The sequence below is a fragment of the Tamandua tetradactyla genome, chromosome 23, assembly GCF_023851605.1.
Source record: "Tamandua tetradactyla isolate mTamTet1 chromosome 23, mTamTet1.pri, whole genome shotgun sequence".
NCBI lineage: Eukaryota > Metazoa > Chordata > Mammalia > Pilosa > Myrmecophagidae > Tamandua > Tamandua tetradactyla.
This window is the reverse complement of record NC_135349.1, coordinates 52,109,580-52,130,851: the sequence shown is the minus strand read 5'-3', so window position 1 is coordinate 52,130,851 and position 21,272 is coordinate 52,109,580. Positions and strand designations below refer to the sequence as shown.

The window sequence follows — 21,272 nt, the reverse complement described above, 5'->3', positions numbered from 1 at the left end:
CAATAGTTTTCTCTTTATGCTTCTGGAAATAACGAGGTATATATAGGTACAGAAATGTATATGTAAACACACACGTGTAAGTTGAACGAATGAGAGCATATTAAATATCCTACTTGACCACTAGCTTTTTTTCACTTACTAAGGTTTCTTGAACAACTTTCCATATCAGTGCAGTGTCCTTTTTTTTTTTGTTAGCATGCCACAGTATTCTCTGGTGTGGCTGCAGCGTAACTGATGGAGCTTGTCTTCTAATGACCCATCATTTAGGCTGTTTCGGGTTGTTTTTTTTTTAATACAAACAATGCAGAACATCTTTGTACTTAAAAGTATTTTTAAATATATATATATATTTATATAAGTGGATACATAGCATAAAAACTTCAAAGTGGAACTGCTGGGACAAAGATTATGTGCAATTAAAATTTGGGTAGATATTACCAATTTGCTTTCTAAGGAGGGTGTACTAATTAATGTCCCTATCAAAAGTGTCTGTTTATTCCTAACTTCTTTCCCCATTCCCCACTAAACTGACATTGAGAGTTTTAAACTTCTGAAAGCTGAAGAGTTATCCCTGGTGGGTTAGTATTTAGTTCTTTGATTATGAGCAAGGTCAAATATTTTTTCATGATCATTGATCCTCTGTCTTCCTTTTTGGTGGATTCCTATTCTCAACGCTTGTCCATTTTCCTATTTGTCCACCAATGTCTTATTGCTGGGTAAGCGCTCTTTGTATAAGAAGGCAGTTAGGCCTGTGTCCTATTTCAGACTTTGATTGGACATGGGAAATGTTAACAGTATAATATTACAGGAGACGTTTTAAAAATTAGCTCACAGACCTGTATATATACCATGAACCCAGTTTTTGAAAATATGCTTGTGTGCTCACAATGGTTCAGTATTTCCTTTGGTGCCACGGGAAGTGGAGGGGCTTCCTGCCTCCTAGATACCTGAGTGACAGTGCCATGTGACAGCACCATGCAGCTAGGGCTGCATTTAGGAAGAACCAAATTCCTTCATTTGACAACCGTTTATTCCACACCGACCCTGCGCTGTCTGCTGCCCTATGTGTACTTGTTTTTCTTAACACGAGACATCTTTCCTGCCCCTTCCTGTGCTCACTCAGTGGCTTCCCTGCCTGGCCTTCCCTGCTCCATATGCTGGCCTTGTCTGCCTGTCCATCGGTGCTTGTCTGTGGCGCCAGCCGCCAGGGCGAGCAGGATGGCCTGTGGAAGACACGGTCCTGCCCTCCTGCCCTGCTCTGAATCACTGAGCCTTTGTGCTCGGCAGTAGAAAGGGGCCTTACATCGGCCTCGAGCCGGAAGGAAGCTGACATCTTCTGCCTCATGCTTCCCCCATCCCCCTCTCTCCTCCACCCATCTCCAGCCAGCGCCTCTGTCTCTGGTCGAAGGCCCCCCCTGAACATCCCTCCTGCCTCTATTTACCCAGATGCATTCTGGCACAGTTGGGGTGACTCCTAGCTCTGGGCTTCTCTGTTTGGGGGATCTGTAGCTGCCGGAAGTGCAGATATTCCCTTCGTTTTCTGGCTGTGCCATCTATACACAAAGACCCAGTTATGCCCAGATGGGCTGCTGCTTTGTGTGACGTCTCTGCCTGCTGCCAGGCTGCTGGGGTGCTGCGGGGCGCTGGGGTGCTGTGGGGTGCTGGCATCTCCCACCCAAAGAATGAAGAGTGGGGGCTGCGGGTCAGGCTGGGGCATGGTGCCACGTGCTGACCCCAGACAGCCCAGCTGTGCGAGATGGGGGTGCAGGGTGGGAAATGAAGCAGGGGCTCCTGGGCCCCTAAAGAGACGGCAGGGCTGAGGTCCAGACTCAAAACCAAGTGGGGGGTGTGCCTGGAGAGGTGGGAAGGCAAAGGGGGGCCACGGTGTAACAATCTCCTTGACACTGGGCACGCTCTAGGTGTGTTCTCATGTATGTTACATGACCTCTCCCACCTCAGTTTTGTTTTCTCTAAAGTGGGAACAGTTATGAGGCCGGAGATATTGGGGGGCTGCATGGGAGTGCTGGAAAAATTCATCGAGCATGGCCTGAGCCCCCAGGGAACCACAGCTCGTCTCGCTGCCAATCTTCAGAAGCTCCAGAGGGTGGGGATGGCATCAGCTTTATTTCAGAGAATCAGAAAGGAGAGAACCTGGGCCACAAGGAGAGCCAGGCTGGCTGCGACGTGGTTGGCTGGGGAGAATTCCTGGATCTGGGGAGCCCAGGGCCGTGTCAGGTGGAGGGGTGCAGCCTTGCTTGGAGCCACGTCTTGGGGCTGAGGCTGCCAGTAAGGGGTCAATTGCCTGGCAGAGAAATGGGGCGTCTCCCTCCTGTGCTGAACCCCCCACCCCCTTCTTTCTTCTCCTCCAAGGGGACAAGCTGGACGCGGCCTACATTGAGAGGCGTCTGGGCCACCTCACGCCCCTGCAGGAGAGCTGCCTGGTGCAGCTTCGGCGCTGGTTGCAGGAGACCCACGAGGGCAAGGTGGGTTCATGGCTGGGGCTTGGTAAGCAGCCCCTCGGTTCCAGGGGCCCGAGGCTGGAGGAGGGTGGATAAGTGAGCCGATGGATCACCGCCACTGGACATTTACATCTGCCTTAGTTTTGTAATGTACCATCTCATGCATCCAAAATTAGGCGCCGTGCACACCACAGATGGGCCAGGTTTTCAACCCTGGCACTGTGGCCATTTGGGGCCAGATGGTTCTTTGCTTTAAGGGGAATCGTCCTGTGTCCTGTAGGATGCTGAGTAGCAGCCTGGGTCTCTCCCCACCAGATGCCAGTAGGTCCCTGCTTTCGGTTGTGACAACCAAAAATGTCTCCAAATGTCCCCTGGGGAGCTGGTTGCTGTCGGTCGAGAACCACTGCTGAACAGCACCATGTTTTCAAAACCATGGATGATGTTCTTTTCTGAGACATTTAATGGCTTCAAGGATAATTTTGACCGCCTGGGGATCCAGCCTCTAAGCTCTATCCCCCCTAACGTGAAACTGCCCCTCGCAGGTGGGCCCCGGTCTTGGGCGCTGTCACCTGCCATCCATCTTGACCGCCTCCCTGCTTTGCGGTTAGGGGAGAATTTGGTCCTTCTTCCAGCTCAGTATTTGCAGATGAGACGAGACTTCTTTGCTATCTTTTTTTTTTTATCTCCTGGGTTTGAAAATAAAACACCACAGGGTTTCTCCTTTTTTTTTTTTCCCTCCCAGATTCCCAAAGATGAGCACATCCTTCGGTTCCTGCGTGCGCGGGACTTCCGCCTGGAGAAGGCCCGGGAAATGCTGCGGCAGTCCCTGAGCTGGCGCAGGCAGCACCAAGTGGATTCGCTCCTTCAGACCTGGCGGCCGCCCGCCCTCTTGGAGGAGTTCTATGCGGGGGGCTGGCACTACCAGGACATAGGTGCGCCCCTTTTCCTGTGTGTGGCACGCCTCCATCAGTCTTGATCCTGGCCTCTTACGATTTCTCCCTTTGACTCTTCTGGGCATCTGGAGGTGCCATCGAGGTGATGACCCAGCCCCCCAAGAAGGCAGAGCTCGAACTGACCTCTGGGCTGGAGGCCAGACGTTCCTGGCCCAGGCTGGGTCCACAGTCATCACTTTGGGTCCTTGTGATCATTTAAGAAATGACCACGTGCCTGTCCTTTCCGGGTGTCTTACCGAATTTCCACGGAAGCAAGTGCCCGCCACGGGGTTCAGTGTCCTTTATAGACAGGCTCGTGTACACCTTGATCAGGGACCAGGCTCCCCCTCCCGATGAGCTGCGCCGGCTTCCTGCCTAGTTGTCGCGTGTCCCAGCATGTCCTTTCCTTCTTAGGCCGCGTAGTACTGGAGGGATAGCATGGCCAGGCCACGTTGTCTTGGTCTACTCATCCGCGGGTGGACACGCGGTGGCTTCCAGCTTTTGACCATCGCGGAGAATACCGCCGGAGCCTCGGTGTGCCGCCTCTGCGGGCACCCCGGCTTTCGGTGCCCGAGGCGGGGCGGCCGGGCTCATCCCTACTTGGACGCTTCTGTGGCTGCCGTCTTTGAGGCGCAGGCGGGGGCTCGCTGATAAATGAACGGAGGGGCCCGGGGCCCGCGGGCCAGGCGGCACAGATGGGACGTCTCACCCTCTGAGGGGTGGCGCTCTTGTCCCCAGCTTCGGCCGTCCCCTCGTCTCCGTTCCTGTTGATAACCACCCCTTCTCTCTCCTTGCCCCCCCAGACGGCCGCCCCCTCTACATCCTGCGCCTGGGCCAGATGGACACGAAAGGCCTGATGAAGGCCGTGGGGGAGGAGGCGCTGCTGCGGCACGTGAGTCTGGGCCCCCCCACCCCCGCTTCCCACAGCCCCCGCTTGCCGCAGCCCCCGCTTCCCGCAGTCCTGCAGCCCCGCAGCCCCCGCTTCCCGCAGCCCCTGCTCCTCGGAGCCCCACTTGCCGCAGCCCCCGCTTGCCGCAGCCCCGTGGCCTGCGCGTGGACCGCCCATGGGAGCCGCACGGCTCTGACTTGCAGGTTCTTTCGGTCAACGAGGAAGGCCAGAAGAGGTGCGAGGGGAACACCAAGCAGTTTGGCCGTCCCATCAGGCAAGATCCCGGGCTGGGGCGCGCACCCCCCCCCCCCCCCACACACCCGAGTAGGAAAAGCGGTGAACGCTCCTGGAGCAGGTGGGGTGGCCAGGCCCGGTGCTCAGTGTCACCTCAGTCGTTTTTCACAAAGAGGCTGGGGACTGCTTGCTGGTGACGTGCGCCCGGGGTCACTCAGCTTTCAGCGTGGGGATGGGGTCTGAACCCATCAAGGATCACCTGGCACAGGCAGGGGTGGGGCTGAGGGAGCCAAGTGGGGCTGGAGAGGCTCCCAGGGACCTCGCAATTGCAGTGGGGATGTCGTTTTCCCCATCGGAACTTGTAAAATTAGTGGCACAGAGAGGTTAAGGAACTTGCCCAAAGCCACACAGCAAGCGGCAGAGCTGGGATTTGAACCTGGGCCCTCTGGCCCTGGAGTGGGGGTGTGTCACCCCTCTACTCTCTTTTCTTATAACGATTAGTGATCAGAAGTAGGTTTTATCATGTGCGTGCTCAGTGCCAGGCAGCCCCCCAACATTTAGTCCTAACACCTGCTTGAGGTGGGGCCTGTCACTGCCTCCCACAGAGTGGGAGTGTTTTGTGGCCCCAGCCCCCTCCTCCCGAGTCGCCCGGTCCGCCCCTCCCTGCCTGGGGCCTGGGGGGCGGCTGCAGAGCGAGGGGAGCCGAGCATCCGTCTCTGCCGCAGCTCCTGGACCTGCCTCGTGGACCTGGAGGGCCTGAACATGCGGCACCTGTGGCGGCCGGGGGTGCGCGCGCTGCTGCGCATGATCACCGTGGTGGAGGACAACTACCCCGAGACCCTGGGCCGGCTGCTCATCGTGCGGGCGCCCCGCGTCTTCCCCGTGCTCTGGACGTTGGTGAGAGCGGGAGCCTCGAGACCGGGCCGGGTCCCTCTGCGAGCCGCGCTGCCCCATGTTCCTCTTGCATTTTTCCAGGAACGGTTTGCTGGTGACATAACTTGTATACTGTCCGGTCCACCCTTTTAAGGCGTTCCGTTCTGTGGTTTTCAGTGTCTCTGCGGAGGTGTGCAACCACCGTTGCTAGCCAATTCCAAGACGTTTGCATCACCCCAAAGGGAGAGCCCAGACCCACGAGCACACTGTTCTAGTTTGCTAGCTGTCGGAATGCAATGCACCAGAAACGAATGACCTTTAAAAAGGGGAATTTAATAAGTTGCTAATTTACAGTTCTCAGGCCGAGAAAATGTGCCAGTTAGAACAAGTCTATAGAAATGTCCAGTCAAAGGCATCCAGGAAAAGATACCTTGGTTCAAGAAGGATGATGAAGTTTAGGGTTTCTCTCTCATCTGGAAGGGCACATGGTGAACACAGCGTCATCTTCTAGCTTTCTCTCCTGGCTTCCTGTTTCATGAAGCTCCCCGGGAGGCATTTTCCTTCTTCATCTCCAAAGGTCTCTGGCTGTTAGACTCTGCTTCTCGTGGCTATTTCATTCTGCTCTCTCTGAATCTCCTGCTTTCTCCAAAATGTTTCCTCTTTTATAGGATTCCAGTAAAGTAATCAAGACCCACCTAGACTAGGTGGAGACACGTCTCCACCTAATTCAATTTAACAACCACTCTTGATTGAGTCACATCAATCAAGAGTTTCAAACATACAGTGCTGAATAGGGATTAGAAGAAACGGCTGCCTTTACAAAATGGGATTAGGATTAAAGCGTGGCTTTTCTAGGATCCGTACATCCTTTTAAGCCAACACACACGCTCCCCACTCTCTCCCCTAAGCCCCTCAGCCCTGGAAGCCCGAGCCTGCTCTGTCTCTGCAGTCTCACCTGTTCGGGGCATTTCGCAGAAGTGGAATCCCACAGGGCAGGTCTGCCCTGGCCCCGTGTCTTCAGGCCTCGTGTCCCCCGTAGCAGTGTCAGGACTTCATTCCTTTTTATGGCCGAGTAACGCCCTGTGGCCTGGATGGCACTCACTGCGTTGAGTCCTTCTCCTGTTCCTCTGTCCTGAGAGTCACTCCCGTGTCCTGCTCCCCGGCTCCGTGAGCTGGTTCCCAGGCGGGGCAGGACTCCTGCCGGAGGGTGGGGACTATGCAATTTACTTTGCTCACAACCTACAATAAGAAACGTATTTTATGCTGCAACCCAGTGTGTGCACCCACCGTACAGACACACGCACACACACACACACACACAACCTGAAATGAGGTGCACAAACCAGGCTCCTCTTAACACTCCATAGTGCTCTCTTTTCCATTCTCTTTCTCTTCCATTCCATTAAAACGTGCTAGTCTCGAGCCGCTGAGCTGATTTCAGGACTCGCTGTAGGCTGTCTCTTGGGGGGGTTCCGTGGGCAAAGCCGAGTCTCAGGCCCCTCCCAGGGCTACACAAGCTGCATCTTTACCCCAGGGAGTCAGGGTTTGAGAAGTGTGGCTGTCAGTCGCGGCGAGAACACCCATCAGGTGGAGATCTGGGAACTGAAAATTAAATGCATTCGGTCAGGTTTTTGCTTGTGCCAGATGCCCGGCCATGGGGAGAGAGGCCCCACGAACAAACGCGGCTTGGCAGGCGCACAGAGTTCCGGGTTCTCCGGGACTAATCTGGGTGGGGTAGAGGGTGAGAGGCGTGATTTCGATCCCCCCGAGGAAGTGACCACCCCCAGGCTGGGACCTCCGGAAGGAGAGGGAGTTGGCAGGGAGGGCGGGAGGAAGAGTGGGGCAGGCCAGATGGCGCCACACAGGCAAAGGGACCAGGCTGGATGCTTTTGAGAAGTTGGAAAGTCAAGTCCAGCTGGCTGGGGCAAGACGGTCAGTGGCCCTGAGGAGGCTGGAAAGATGTCCGGGGAGCAGCTCCTGCTGAGTCCGGGGGCAGTAGGGAGCCATAGAGGTTTCCCAGCAGGGGAGAGCATGCGCAGACTTCCGGGGCAGGTGTTTCCCTCTGGTTTCTGTGGCCACTGCGGGCTCGTTGGCATCACCTGTTCCAGCCAGGCTGCGGGGCGGAAGTGGGAGAGGGACCGGCTGGAGTGTCTTATCCTGAAATCTCCCCATCATCATGAAAGTGTAGTGCCTTTGCTGATTGGAGATTTCCTAAACAGATGTGTATCTTCACCTGTAGGGGGTTTGCGTGGCTGTGTCAGGGTCGTGGCTGGAAACAGAATCCCCCCTGACAGTTCCAACGAGAGGAGGTCGTGGGTGCTGATATGTTAGAGGGGATGGCTGCCTGGCGTTGTGAAATGCTAAGAACCCCTGAGCTGTTTCCTTTACAATGGCTACGTTTATAGGACATGAATTATTCCCCAATTAAATCTCGCCTCGTCACCCCCGTTTCAGATCAGTCCCTTCATCAACGACACCACCCGGCAGAAATTCCTCATCTACAGCGGCAGCAACTGCCAGGGTCCCGGCGGCCTCGCGGACTACCTGGAGAAGGACGTGATCCCCGACTTCCTGGGGGGACAGTGCGTGGTGAGGTGCCCGCCGCGCCGGGGCTGGCAGGTGGAGGGGAGGGGGCGGCGTTGCGGGTTCCTGGGGAGGCCCCCGGAGGGCTGGGGCCCCCACCTGCTCTCCTTCCTGGGGAGGGCCATCCTGGCTCCCAGGGGCTCAGGACCAGTTTTAGAAGTTGCCCCCTGGAGAGCTGACTCCTTTTGGAGGTTGGGGCCCTGCTCTGGTTCTTTGAAACACGATGCAAGAGGCCGGGCTGCTGAGAGCTTCCTCCTGTCATGGGGCGTTGCTAGGCAGCGGTCAGAGTTTACCTGTTCGCCCCGCCCCTGCTGCCGGGCGTCTCTGCTGTCCCAGCGTCTCTGCTGTCCCAGCTGCCCTGCACCCTGGAGCGCACGTGCCCTAAGGAATTCGTCCCCAGCCACAGCCGTGCGCCTTCACGCTCCCCCAGGGACCCGGGTGCCTGGCGGTCATGGGCTGACTGTTCTACAGCAGAAACGCTCGACAGCGAGCACGCATCATTTCTGGGTAGAGAAAGACTATCTGTAGAAATTTTGTCAACCGGTTTCCACACAGATGTATGATTTGTGTTTAGCAAACAGGCTGCAGCTCTTGGAGTGTCTTATTTAACGACAGTAGACAGCTGCCTTGGTTTGTCAATACCAGTATTTTCTCAAGTGAAAGAGGGGGGAACCACTGGCTGTTGATAGCGGAGGTTCTCCCGAGGGCCTGGTGATCCAGGAGGCCTTTGGTTTGGGGACATCAGCCTGTGGACTTGCCCAGCGGCTGCTCCGCCTCCGTGCTGAGGGGTGAGGGGGCCCTGTGGGGAGCAGTGTGGAGTGGCCCCCATGCCTGGGCATCACCCTGGCACAGTAGTAAAGGCTGTGGGCCTGGGGGTTCTGATGCACTTGGGTATTCATCCCGGCTCAGCCACTTTCTGCTGTGTGACTTCGGGCAAATGGCCTGACCTCTCTGAGACTCTCTTTCCACCTCTGTGAAATGGGCAGAGGGATGGTTCTGCCAAAATAAAAACTTCATGCAGTTTAGGTTTGTTAAGCGGCTCACGAATTGGGCAGCATCCCATTCAGAGTAAAAGGGGGTCCACCAAGGGGGTGGGAAGGGCAGCTCACAGAGGGCGAAGGCAGAAGCAAGAGAGGACCTCTTCTGAAGTTTTTTCCTTTTCCATTGGAGGGTCTCACCAAGTGGGGAGTAGGTGCACGCTTGTCCCTTCTAGCAGGCTCTCTCTCCTGGGCCATAACTGGTTCATCACTGGGTGTTCCGGTCTGCAACCCTGTAGGGTGCATTACATTTGCTTGGAAAGTCCCTGCCCATCAATTGTTTTTGTCTTCTGGAAAACCCCTCCCCGGGAAGGGGTCCCCGGCCTGGCCCAGTGCAGGCAGCCGTTCACCTTGTGAGCGGTTCCCGCCCAGTCAGTGCTGGGGGTTTCGTGTGGCCACGTGAGCCTGGTGCCAGCTCCACCAGGACGGGCTGTTCCTAGTGTGTCAGGGTCGCAGAGCACCCCTGATTGCCTCCCTTGCTCTCTGTCTCGCAGTGCAATGTCCCCGAAGGAGGGCTGGTCCCCAAGTCCCTCTACCTGCCAGAAGAGGAGCTGGAGCACGCAGACGAGCTGCGGCAGTGGGCGGACACCTACCAGGCAGCCAGTGTGCTCCGGGGGGCCCCCCACGAGGTGCGGGGGCTTGGGCTGGGAAGGGCCCCGGGAGCAGAGCCTGAGATGGGGATTCTCGTGCAAGTTGTTTGTTGAGGGAGAGTCTCGGGAGGGGCCTGAGAGAAGGGGCCGGGGCAGGCGGGCAGAGATGACTTTCGGGAAGCAGCCTCCCCCTGCTTGTGCCCGGGGCAGCCCTGGGGTGTGGCCAGCCCCCACGGCCCTGCCTTGAGGTAGGGGCAGGCTTAGGACCCTTTCAGCAGCCAGGCATTGGCTGTGGGCCACCCCAGGAGCAGTCCAGAGAGTGGGACTTCCAGCTCCCAGCAGCTCACGGGACCAGCCGAGGGACTTAGCAGCGGGGGGTGGGCGCCTGGCCCCCGCAGGAGATGAGGTGGGTGTGGGTGTGGGTCCTCCCTACCCCAGCTCCCTGCTCTTTCTTGGGGGAGATGCAGCCCCCCCCCCCCCGCCACCAGCTCTGCAGAACCCTGGGATTGTGCTTGTGTCCTTGCAGGTGGCTGTGGGGATTCCGGAAGGGGAGTCTGTCATCACCTGGGACTTCGACGTCCTGCAAGGGGACGTGGTGTTCAGCCTGTACCACACGCGGCGGGCGCTCGGGCCGGGCATCCAGGAGCCGGGGGCCAGCGGGCGGCTGGAGGCCAGAGGCCGGGGCCGGGGCATGGACTACAGCCGCGTGGAGGCGCCCCTCGTCTGCCGGGCAGGGGACAGCATTCAGGTACTTGCCCCCCTCCGTCTCCCCCACCCCTCCCCCTCCCCACCCCCAACCCGGGCACAGGGGCCGGCTGAGAAGTGGGACCCCTAAGGCACCTGGCATCCCTGGTATCGCAAGCCAGGGGTGGAGGTAGGGGGCTTGACACGACAGTACCGCCTGTTACTGGAGGCCACGCGTCTGAAACGCAGGCTTCCCCCTAGGCTGGGGACGGTCCCTTCCTGGCCCTGCCTGTCCATCCCTTGGCTTGTGGCTGCATGGCTCCCCTGTCTGCCTCATCCCTGCCCAGCCCCCTCTTCACACCCCTCTTCTTGTAGGGACACCAGTGGTTGGATTTAGGGCTCTTCCTTGATTATATCCGCAAAGACCCTATTTCCAAATAAGGCCCCATTCTGAGGTGGCAGGTGGGTGCAAATTGGTGGGGGGGACACTTCAGCCCATGCAGAGGTTTCAGGCTTAGCCAAGTTGCAACGTGGCCGGCACCCACGGGGCTGTGTGGAAGCGTCCCAGGACCGTGTCAGGGGCTGGGGGAGGCGGTGGGTATCGCAGGAAGGAAGGGGCACAATCTCAAGTCCTGAAAGATGCAGTTTTCTGGGACCTTCTTATTCAGAGAGCAGGGACAAATGTGCTGCGGGGTGCCAGGGGAAAATAACTTGAGTGGGGGAGGGCAGAGAGCCCTCCTTGGCTGTGACAACATTCAGGAATTAAGGGACTCAGGCCATTTTAAGGCCCACGGTCACCTTTCCTGGGGGCAAGAGCAGGTTCCGGGACACGGCCTCCCTGCCTGTCACGGCTCTCCCACGAGACGGCCAACAGGTGCTAGGTAGGTGTCCGCGTGTGCTTATGCACACGGAAGTGTATATGGATATATAGCTGCATATGTACATGTATTTTTAAAGAGGTTTGTTTACATTAAGGAATTGGCTCTTGTGATGGCGGTGGCGGCGGATCTGCCATCCTTAGGGCAGGCTGGAAACTCAGGCAGGATTCCTTCTCCGGAAAACCTGGGTTTTGCTCTTAAGGCCGCCAATGGGCTGTGTGGGGCCCCCACCCCCCCGTCATTGAGGGTGAGCTCCTTTACTGAAAGTCAACTCACCACCTCTACAGAACACCTGCTCAACCCAGCAGCTGGGCACCGCAGCCTGGCTGAGTGCACACAGGAGGCCCCTCCCGCCGCACGCGGACCCCCCACCCCCCCACCGGGAGGGAGCTGCCGAGGGAAGGGCTGCGATGAGATGCGGATGTCAGAGGACATCTGGCTTGGGCTGGGCGGAGAACTGGGGAACAAAAATGAGTCATCGGACACCATGTGAGAGAAGGACTGAGGGGTACCCAGGCCAGGCCGCAGGTGTGGGAGGTGGGACGCATTTTAGACCCAGGACGGTGAGTGATCTCGGTTTGGGAAGCCCACCTCCCTGGTCGCTGAGCTGTGAGGGACCTGGCGGAGAAGGGAGCTGGTGAGGATGAAATCCCCAGGGTTGGCAGCTGGGGCTGCAGATGACGTGGATGTGGAAGGGAGGGGAAGCTGGGGGTAGACCCGGCAGCCTCCCCCACTGCAGCCCTCCCCAGGTGAGGCTTCTTGAGAACTCTGAAAATTGGAGTTTCCTTGGGCTCCCCTTTTCCTGGTCTTGGAGATGCCACGCCCCCATCGTGGGGCTCCCCTCTGTGATTTTGCATGGCTCTTCTTTATGCTCCTACGCCCTCCGCCCTCCGTGCAGCAGCCCAAGGCCAGGTTGGCCTCAATGTCTGGCTCCTGGTGTCCCACGTGCCCCCTTTTCCAGCCCTGACTTGTGATCCGGACCCTCCCCATATGGGATGTGGCTGCCCTGCCCCCGACTGGCCTAGGGGACTTGACCCACCCCCAGGTCTCCCAGGAGGCCAGCCAGCCCCCATCATTGTCCACGATTGGGAGAATGCCTGTGGGCCTCGTTCTGGGCAGAAAGTGCTGATGGTAGGAGGGCTTATGTGTTGAGTTTTGAAGTCTGAGTTCTCTGCATGTGTAGGAGCAGCAGGAAAGCTCCATATGGACAAGGGACTTAAAGGGCAGCCAGGGTTTGGAAGAGGGTGAGAAGAGGTAATATTTCATGTGGAACAGCAAGTGCAAAGTTAAAGAAGCAGACAAGTGGGCTTGAGGTGCACAGGAAGTTATCTGGCTGGGTGTGGAGGTGCTAAGGCCCTGTGGTCAGCAGGCCTAGGGGAATCATTGCTTTTTCTTCCGGGTGCAGACCCAGGACCTTGTCAAAGATGCAGGTTTCTAGGCCCCACACCAGGTGGACTAAACGAGAATTCCTGAGCATGGGGTGGGGGTGGGGGTCCTCCTCCTTCCCCTCCCCTTTCCCGGTGATTTCTGATGCACACCCAAGTTTCAGAACCAATACAACAGAGAAATTGTAGATCTGGTTTTTACTCTGAAGTGTAACCTGAACGTGAGCCACCCCTACTGGCTCCCCACATTCGCCAAAGAGACCAGTGCCTGCGGGTCACACCTCCCCCTTCCCCTCCAACCATGCAGGACCACGGGGAGCACGGGGAGGAGGGGGGGGGGTGTTACTGAGGTTCTGCAGTGGGAGGAGCAGAGGGCTGTCTTGTAGATCACCCACCCCCAATTTAACATCTCACCCCTGCCTCTCCTTAGAACTGCCTCTTCCCTTTCTCCTCACTAATCAACAAACTCTAACCACCAGCCAGCTCCCTCTCCACGTCCCCTCACCTCGCAAATCTGGTTCAGCCAAATAAAATCCCAACAAAATCCAGAGCCTTGGCCAACCCACACCCCTGCCTCCTGCTGACACGCCGCCCCACCCGCCTCCAGGCAGCCTTGAACACCCCACAGATTAAGAGGGGGCTCTCAGCTACCAGGGCTGTGGGGATGACCGTGGGGTGGGGAGTAGGGGGTGTGTGTGGCTCTGGGCAGTCTTGGAAGGAAGGCTTGGCTGATGGAATGAGAAAGAGGCAGAAGGGAAAAAGAACCTGGGGCCCAGAGGACTCCAAGGCTCAGGACGTGGCTGCTGTGTTCTAGGGCTCCCACGTGGCACGGTGGCCTGGTGTCTACCTGCTCCAGTGGCAGATGCTCGTCCCCCCTGGCAATGTGGCCTGCAGCCTCCCTGGCGTCGACGATGTCCTGACAGCTCTGCATAGTCCCGGCCCCACGTGCAAGCTTCTCTACTACTGCGAGGTGCTGGCATCCGAGGACTTCAGGTAGGAGGGGCCCCAGGATGCCCTCTGGGCCAGGAGGCTCCCAGCCTGCACCCACCCCCCAAGTACCCTTCTGGACTGTTGCTGGGATGTCCAGGTGTCTGCACCCTCTTCTGGGCTTACTGTGCCAACCTGCCCAGCTTCGACATTGTCAAAAGTCCCCAGGGATCCCGATGAGTCTCTTAGTGGGAGAAAGCGGGGAACAGGGGACCCCCAGACACTGCTTTCAGCAGCCAAACTTCCCCTCCCGAAGGAACGTGCACAGAAGCCCAAGGTCGCAGCCCACTCGGTCCGTCCTACTTCTCTGGGCTGCCATAACCAGTCACCCCAACCAGAGGACTCAAAAAAAAGAGGAATTAGGCCGGCAGTGGGGAGTGGAGGTGGTGGCAGGATGGGTTCCTTCTGGAGGCTCGGAGGGAGGATCTGCCTGGTCCCTCCTAGCTTCTGGTGCCCCCAGGCAATCCTTGGTGCCCCCCTGGCTTGCTGCTGCCTCATTCCGGTCTCTGCTTTTGTCTTCAAGTGGCCTTCTCTGTGTGTGTGTGTCTGTGGCTTCTCCTTTCTCTTTCTGATAAGGACACTCATCCTAATCCACTATACCCTTATCTCCATTTTAACCTTAATCTCACCTGCAAAGACCCCACTTTCCAAATTTCCTATTTCACATTCTGAGGTTCCAAATGGACAGGAATGGGGGGGGGGGCTGGGGGGTATGCCACAACCCACTGCAGAGCCTGGAAAGGCGTATTCCTGCAAGGGGCCTGGAATGGCTTCTCGCCTGTCTGGACCTCCCCTCACTCTGAGATGCCCACAGAGCATGTCTGGAATACTTCTAGAATTTTCTGGAACAGTGCCTCGTGGACAACCCCCCCCCCCAAGTATCGCTGTCGGAAAGGGTGGGGAGTGTAGTGGCTAAGACGCTCCAGCGCCTCCTGGTCACTGTGTCCCCTCCCTGAGCCTTGGCACCCCTGTGTTGAACGGGCATCACCACAGTGCCCACCCAGTGGGGGAGCAGATGATAGTACAGGGCTGGCCGCTGCTGGACACGCAGGCAGCAGCACCTGTAGCAAAAATGGAGCAGCGAGTTCGGAGATGGGCTTGCTGGCACCCCTGAGGAGCAGGCACTTTTTTCAGGACCTTATATTTTATCTTTAAAAAATGAATGTGCTGGGCCACAGTGGCTGAGCAGGCAGAGTTCTCGCCTGCCATGCTGGAGACCTGGGTTTGATTCCCGGGGCCTGCCCATGCAAAAAACCAAAAAAACAAATGTGCTTTCGCCACATTCTGCATGATATAGCCATGTTCATTTTTGTCTACAGATAATTCTTTAAATTATTTACCATGGAGTAAAACTGAGACTCAGGGCAGATGTCCCGTTTGGACCCCGAGTCCAATCGGATGGCTGTTGGCCACATGTAGTGATTTAAACTTAGCAACCAGAATTGAATACAAGTAAAAATTCAGTTCCTCAGCCGCCCTGGCCACATTTCAAATGCTCACATGGCTGGAGGCTGCTGTGTAGGATAGCGCAGGCATAGAATGTGTTACAGAAAGTTCTACAGGACGGTGTTGCTAGCACGTTGGAAACAGGAGCGAGAGCTAACTAGACAAAGTGGGGAGGAAGGAAAGTGCTTCGGAGAGCAGGCGCTGCATGTGCAAAGGTCCTGAGGGAAGCCAGGCAGTGAAGGAGCTGAAAGGTGGCCAGTGAGACTTGACTACAAAGGGTGAAAGGGAATGAGGTTGGAAATGGGGGCTGGCAACTTCCCAAGGCCCCAGAGGCCCTTCTGGGCTGTGCTTGGTTCCCAGGCCAGGGAGTGCCCCTGAATAGCAGGCTGCGGCTCTGGGCAGAGGGCAGGGTTTAGGGAAAGGGCTGGAACTTCATCTCTCATCAGCCTTCTCTTGCTTTTCCCTCTGCACTTGATCTGGGACCCTGGGTGGTTACCAGCCCTGTGGAAGGAGCCCTGGGGCCTCATTTGCAGCATCAACAGCTTTCCCTCCACTGCGTCTCAGCCCCAGGGCTATGTCACCGTGAGAAGGTAAGGTGTGTGACCTCTTTCCTCTCCAGGGGTTCCATGTCCAGCCTGGAATCCTGCACCAGCGGCTTCTCCCAGCTCAGCGCTGCCACCTCCTCTTCCTCCTCCAGCCAGTCCCACAGCAGCTCTCTCATCTCCAGATAGCCGGGAGCCCACTCACCTCCCGTGTCCAGGACCAAAAACCAGAGTTGGTGTGAAGCCAGGGCCCAGGTGCGTTCCAGGGGCCGTCAGGAGCCACGGCACTGACCCAGCTCTGTGGCCTGTGTGCAGCACGAGTCAGGGCCATCTAGTTCCGGCTCGTGTCAGGAGAAGCCCGGGGCCCATCCGGCCACCTGCAGGTCTGCCTGCAGCTGTGGCCGCCGCCATGTCTTCAGGACTCAGCCCTGCTCTCTACACTTCTAGCTCTGCTTTCCCTGGGGTCAGCTTCATTTTCAGGCCGGCTTTCCCCATGCAGGGAACCCCGATTGCATTTGGTTCCCCTACTTCCTTCAGCTGCAGGAGAGAACCTGTGTCCCCAAAATGTTCCGACTGTCACCCCAGAGTCTTAACCTGCTTGGACATCACACCAATTCTTGACCCAGGAGCCATTGCCGTGGCAATGAGAAGAGCTGATTTGCTGCCAGGGTCATGTGTCCAACATGGACCAATCATTGGGACTGGGGGTGGCACAGTGATTGGCCAGCCTAGGTCATGTGCATGCCCCTGGAGCCAATCGACTGGACTGGGAAGGACAGGAGGAGGTGCCTCAGGGAATATTGGGCTGCGCTACAGGACAGCTTGCGGGGTGGACGGGAATGGCGGCTGCTGGTCTGGGTGTCTGCTTCAGCGATGATGCCCTGGGTCCCGGGATCAGGCTCTGCCTCCTGTAGGCTGAACAGCCATTTTCCCAGTGCTTCTGGGAAGGCCTTACCCCGACCACCGTGTCCTGAAGTGGGGAAGGCCATGGGGTACGGCTGGGTTCCAGGCAGTAGGGGGGCGACCAGACTGCCCCAGCCCTCCAGGGGGTGCCTTTTCGCCCCTCGGCAGCTGTTGAATTGTGATTTTTTCTGGTTAGAGGTCATAGAAACCAGCCACCTTCACCCACCCACCAGCATGGGCCTAAACCAAAAAGGATGACTCTGCCTTGGCACGTGTTCAGTCCGGGGGCAGGGGATAAGGCTGGATAAATGCGGCCTCAGGGCCCCCCTGCAGGGTGACAGCTGGGACCTCACTGTCTTTTCCCTGGGGCAGAGCTGAGCCCCCAGGGCTGGCTCCAGCAACAATCAGAATTTCCACCCAAGATGGGAGAATCTTGGGTCTCCTTGGAGCCTAAGGACCATTTTCTCCTTCCTTTTCTGGGCCCCTAAATAGGCAGCAGGTCAGAGGTCACTCGCTGGCAGCCTGCAGTCTGACCTGCCTGCCTTTAGTTTGCGTGATTTAAAAACTGGAAATTTTTACTTAAAAGACAGGGTTTCTGGCTTCTCTCCAGCACGTGGATAAGTTGGCAAAATGGGGGCCACGGTTACTGCATGGACGCAGCCAGTTGTGGCCTACCAGCAGCAGTGCCCTCTGGGACAGAGCCAGCACAGTGATGAGTCCCACCCGGCCCACGCCACTCATCCCCATTGTCTGCCTGTGAAGAATCTCACTGAAATGGTTCCATAGGCAGCCTGCGCTTAGAGTTGGGGGCCTCCGTGGCCCACACCCAGGGCCACCAGGCCTGGCCCAAGGTGGGGTGCTTACAACCAGGCACCATCACCTCAACCCAGCGGGGCCTCACTGGGCAGGGAGGGCGAGGTCTTCCATTCCGACCTGCACCCGACTCCCAGTGCAGAGGGAAAGGGCCGTTCTTTTTAGAGTCTCATCCAACTTCCTGTTGGCTCTCTGTTTGGTTCTCAGGTACAGGAACAAAATGCCTAACTCTGCACCCTGCATCTCACACGTGCATGTGGGACTGGAGGGAGATGTCTCCAGAACCAGGTCACAATGCATTTACCACTGAGAGCACTTTGCGATGGTTCGAATGCTCTGTGGGTGAATGTCTAGCCTGCCTCTGAAACCCAGGGGGTCCTCCTGGATGCACTGCCCTAACGCTGTCAGCTCTTTCTGGAATCCGGCAGGATGTCCAGACGTCTCCCCTCCCCACGGGTGGGCAGGCAGAGGCTGCGAGGGCTAGGGCTGGCTATGCAGCCCCCTGAGGTCCTGCTTGGACTGGGCACTGGAAAGAATCGTGTTAATGGCAGCAGGGGCTCTGTAGTCATCTGTAATCAGAGACCCAAAGGCAGGGACAAGGGGCTGGTCTCATTGCACTCATTGCCAAGAGCCAGGGCCCAGGGAGGAGAGAGAAACATTTCCTTGATTTGGGATTAAATGATCTTTTGAGAGCTGGGGAAATCACTGTGTTTGGAATTCCATTCTGTGATTTTCTCTGCATCTGCCAATTCCATAAAGGAAGGTCGGCCATTATCAGTCCTCTTAACAGCAGGGATGAGAGCCTCAGGCCCTCTCTGCTCTCCTCTTGGGAGTTCTCACACTGCCTTCAGCAAAAAAGGGAATTCAATGACTCCTGTAACAGGGATGACTGAAGGTTGGCTTCTTCAGGTATGGTTAGATCCAGGAGTCCTATGCATCAGGGCTCACGCTCGCTTCACCTCCTCATGCAGGACTCTGGCCTCTGTATCTGTTTGCAAGTTGGCCTCATTCTCTCCTCCACCTGGAGGCTGCCAGCAGTCCTAAGTGCTACAGCCAAATGAGTCATAATGTCAAAGGCAGAGAGACACTCTCTTTCCCATCTTGAATCTCAGGGAAAGGCTCTCATTGGCCCTGCTGGAGTCCCATAGTCACTCCTTTGTACTGTCTTGGCCAAGAAGGGCTAGGAATCCTGTGATTGGCATTCCCTCCAGAAGTGACAGTGGGGTGGGAGAGGGCCCAGTCGCCCAGTGGACAAGGGATGCTGAGCCATAAAACCAGCAGATGCCCACTGGGCGTCTGATACATGTTGAGGTGTCTGGGATTCCCATTGAAGCCTCGTCAAATGGCTAGTCTTCTCACTTGGGGAGGCTCAGGATTAAAGTTCACATAAAGGACTGCCAAGCTTTGAGCTTTCAGATTTTCCCAGTCCTGTGGGATAGAAGTCCCTTGGATTGAGTTTCTCCCTCTTGTCCATTAATCCGTTATGGCCAGGACAGAAGCAGTCTGCTAGGGACAGCCCCCTTCCCAGGCAATGTGGTATTTCAGGGCCTGGGTCTCGGATTTAGACAGACTGGGTAGGGCTCAACCCCACCTTCCTTTCACTGATTGTGTACCGTCGAGCAGCTGGCTCAACCTCTCTGTGCCTCAGTTTCCTCATCTGTGAAATGGGGATCGCAGTGCCTACCTCATTGGTTGCAGTGGGTAGCACAGCACACAGGAAGCATTTGATAAACGCCAGTGGTTATTCCGATTATTTAATGCTTCTCATCCAAAGATTGCAGCTTCTTCCGAGGATGCCCATTGCTACTTCCCGTCTGACAGAAAGACTCAGAACTCCACATGGATCCATGGAATAGTGGCCTCGAGATTTTATTTCCCTCTTGGCAGGGTGGGCAGCCATCTTCTGTTTTAGAAACTGCTTGTGTATTCAGGGCAAAAGCACTAACCTGGAAGGGCATAATACTGAGGGACATTTCCCTCAATCAGTTGAAGAACGTCTCGATAGACTGAAAGAAGGGGGGCGGGGTGAGGCTTTTTCTACCTTGCACCCTTTGGCATTTTTCCTTCCCCTGTAAAGTTAGCTGTTCAATGAGAACTGTGTAATTCTTTTCAATAAAGTCTGCTGCAACCAGTAAAACAGTGGTTCTTGTTTTCCTAAACATTCGTTCCAACCAGAAGCATTAAATATTTTAGATTTGGATATACCTGTTGTCTGCTTCCTGAAACCCTGGATTTCCTTGGACTTGTTAAATTGATAGCTGCCAATTATAAGAAAGGAGGGAGTTCTTGGCAGGCGTGATATCACCCCCAAGGGGCCAAAAATTGCTTCCTGGGGGTGGAAAAACTCTTTTTTCATGTGTAAAGCACAGATACACATACGGAACATACACAGACAGACAATCAATCCATGGGGGGAAGCGAATAGGAAGAAAAGGTTAAAAAGTTTCCTTGAGTGTGGAGAGGGTTGATCAAGGGGAAAAAAGGCTGAGAAACACGGCTCTAGAGTAAGTTATTCATTGCGTCTGCCTCGAGTCACTGCCCCGCAATCTGGCGCCCTGACCTCTGTGACTACCTGCGGCCCCAGAGCCGCCAGGAGCCGTGTCCCCCAAACAGACTGCGTGGACAGCCTGCGTCACAATCCTTGGGGCCCGTGTTCCAAAGGCAGGTCCCGGGGGCCCATTCGGTGTTGCCGACTGGGAACCTTGGCAGTGGATTTCTGGAACCTTCTTTCCAGGTGTCCAGGTGAAGGTGAGGGCTCTGCCGGTTGACATGCGTCCTCCTGGGGTTTCAGCAAAGCCGGGAGCCTGGTCCCCGAGGACAGAGTCTGACGTCAGAGGGGGCGAGGCCCTGGGTGGGGGTGGGGCGCTGGCTGTGACACAGCCACATGCCTCGGGGCTGCAGGCCTGGGACCCCCACCTGGGGGAGGAGAGGAGGTGGGGGTCCTTTGCATGAAGGTGCTGGGGCCATTTGTCTGCACGTCTGTCTGACCCTGCCATGTCCAGCCACCTGCCTCCCTTGGCTGCCTTCATTCCCGTCCATTTCCCCGCAGCTCGTTAACTGGGGACAGGTGGTTCCCGAAGGCCCGCCTGCCCGGGGGTGGCGCGGGGTTTCCTGAGAACGAGCAGTCTCGTCGGAGGGAGAGGAGCTCCCTGGGCCGGCGAGAGCTGACGTCTGTCGCGGTCACCAGTGCCTCCCGCTGGGCCTCCGGGGCTCAGGGCCCAGAGAGGACACAACATGCCTAGGAGTGGGGCCCGGAGGCGGCCTCCGGGGTTAGTCCCACTCCCAGGCTGGGCAGACCTAGGGCCCCAGAGGCAGCCACGTGGGGCTCGGTCGGGTCTGGAAGCGGCTGGGTGGCCCTCCGGGAGGGCAGAAGGCTGGGGTTTGCAGCTCCCCCTCATCACCCCCCACCCCTCCCACACCTCCCCAGGCATTGCTGTGTGGGTCCCCAAAAAGCACCATTAGAAACCTGCGAATTAGGTTTCTGGCAGCCAAGATTTTTTCCGAGACACAGACTCCTTCGGGAATCGGATGAAAGCTGTGGACACGCAAAGGCACGCACAGCCACGCGTGCGCACACGTCCACTTCCACTTCAGAGCTCCAGAGAACCCTCGAAAGCCCACCCAGAGGCTCGGCACCTTTCCCTGGGGCCTCTCCCAATGCTAAAGTTCAATGAAGAGCATCCCAGCGCGTGTCATCAAGTAAAGGCCCAGGACAGGTCCCCAGTCTGGCCGAGGTTGTGGGTCCTCATTCTGTGCGGGGTGGGGGAGGGTTCTCGTAAGTCCTGAATTGCCCGTGTTAACCCCCACCCATCTCCCACCAGCCCTCCTGCAGTGATGATTCTTGCTCTTGTATATCTGTCTCTCCCTCCCACCACCAAAGGTGGTGCTGGCATCTCGGACACTTCTGTGCCTCCTGCTTTATGTCCCATCTAAGCTCTGCCAGTGCTTGACTCCAAAAACATGCCTCTGCTGCAGCAACATTGTCAGGCCTCTTGGGGTTACTGCCTCAAGCAAAAGCTGGGAATGAACTGGTCCAG

The 21,272-nt window shown here is 56.9% G+C and overlaps 1 protein-coding gene across 1 annotated transcript in view; it reads left to right on the top strand.

Moving 5' to 3' along the window:
• Positions 1 to 17,212, top strand: part of SEC14L5 (SEC14 like lipid binding 5) — a 39,646-nt gene extending 22,434 nt beyond the window's left edge. The window contains exons 6-15 of the mRNA XM_077141893.1: positions 2,371 to 2,483; positions 3,202 to 3,391; positions 4,195 to 4,283; positions 4,484 to 4,554; positions 5,240 to 5,411; positions 7,842 to 7,976; positions 9,502 to 9,636; positions 10,124 to 10,345; positions 13,359 to 13,537; positions 15,597 to 17,212. Coding sequence (XP_076998008.1) covers positions 2,371 to 2,483; positions 3,202 to 3,391; positions 4,195 to 4,283; positions 4,484 to 4,554; positions 5,240 to 5,411; positions 7,842 to 7,976; positions 9,502 to 9,636; positions 10,124 to 10,345; positions 13,359 to 13,537; positions 15,597 to 15,708 — 1,418 coding nt within the window. The 3' untranslated portion in view covers positions 15,709 to 17,212. The remainder of the gene's footprint in view (positions 1 to 2,370; positions 2,484 to 3,201; positions 3,392 to 4,194; positions 4,284 to 4,483; positions 4,555 to 5,239; positions 5,412 to 7,841; positions 7,977 to 9,501; positions 9,637 to 10,123; positions 10,346 to 13,358; positions 13,538 to 15,596) is intronic.
• Positions 17,213 to 21,272: the final 4,060 nt, after the last annotated feature.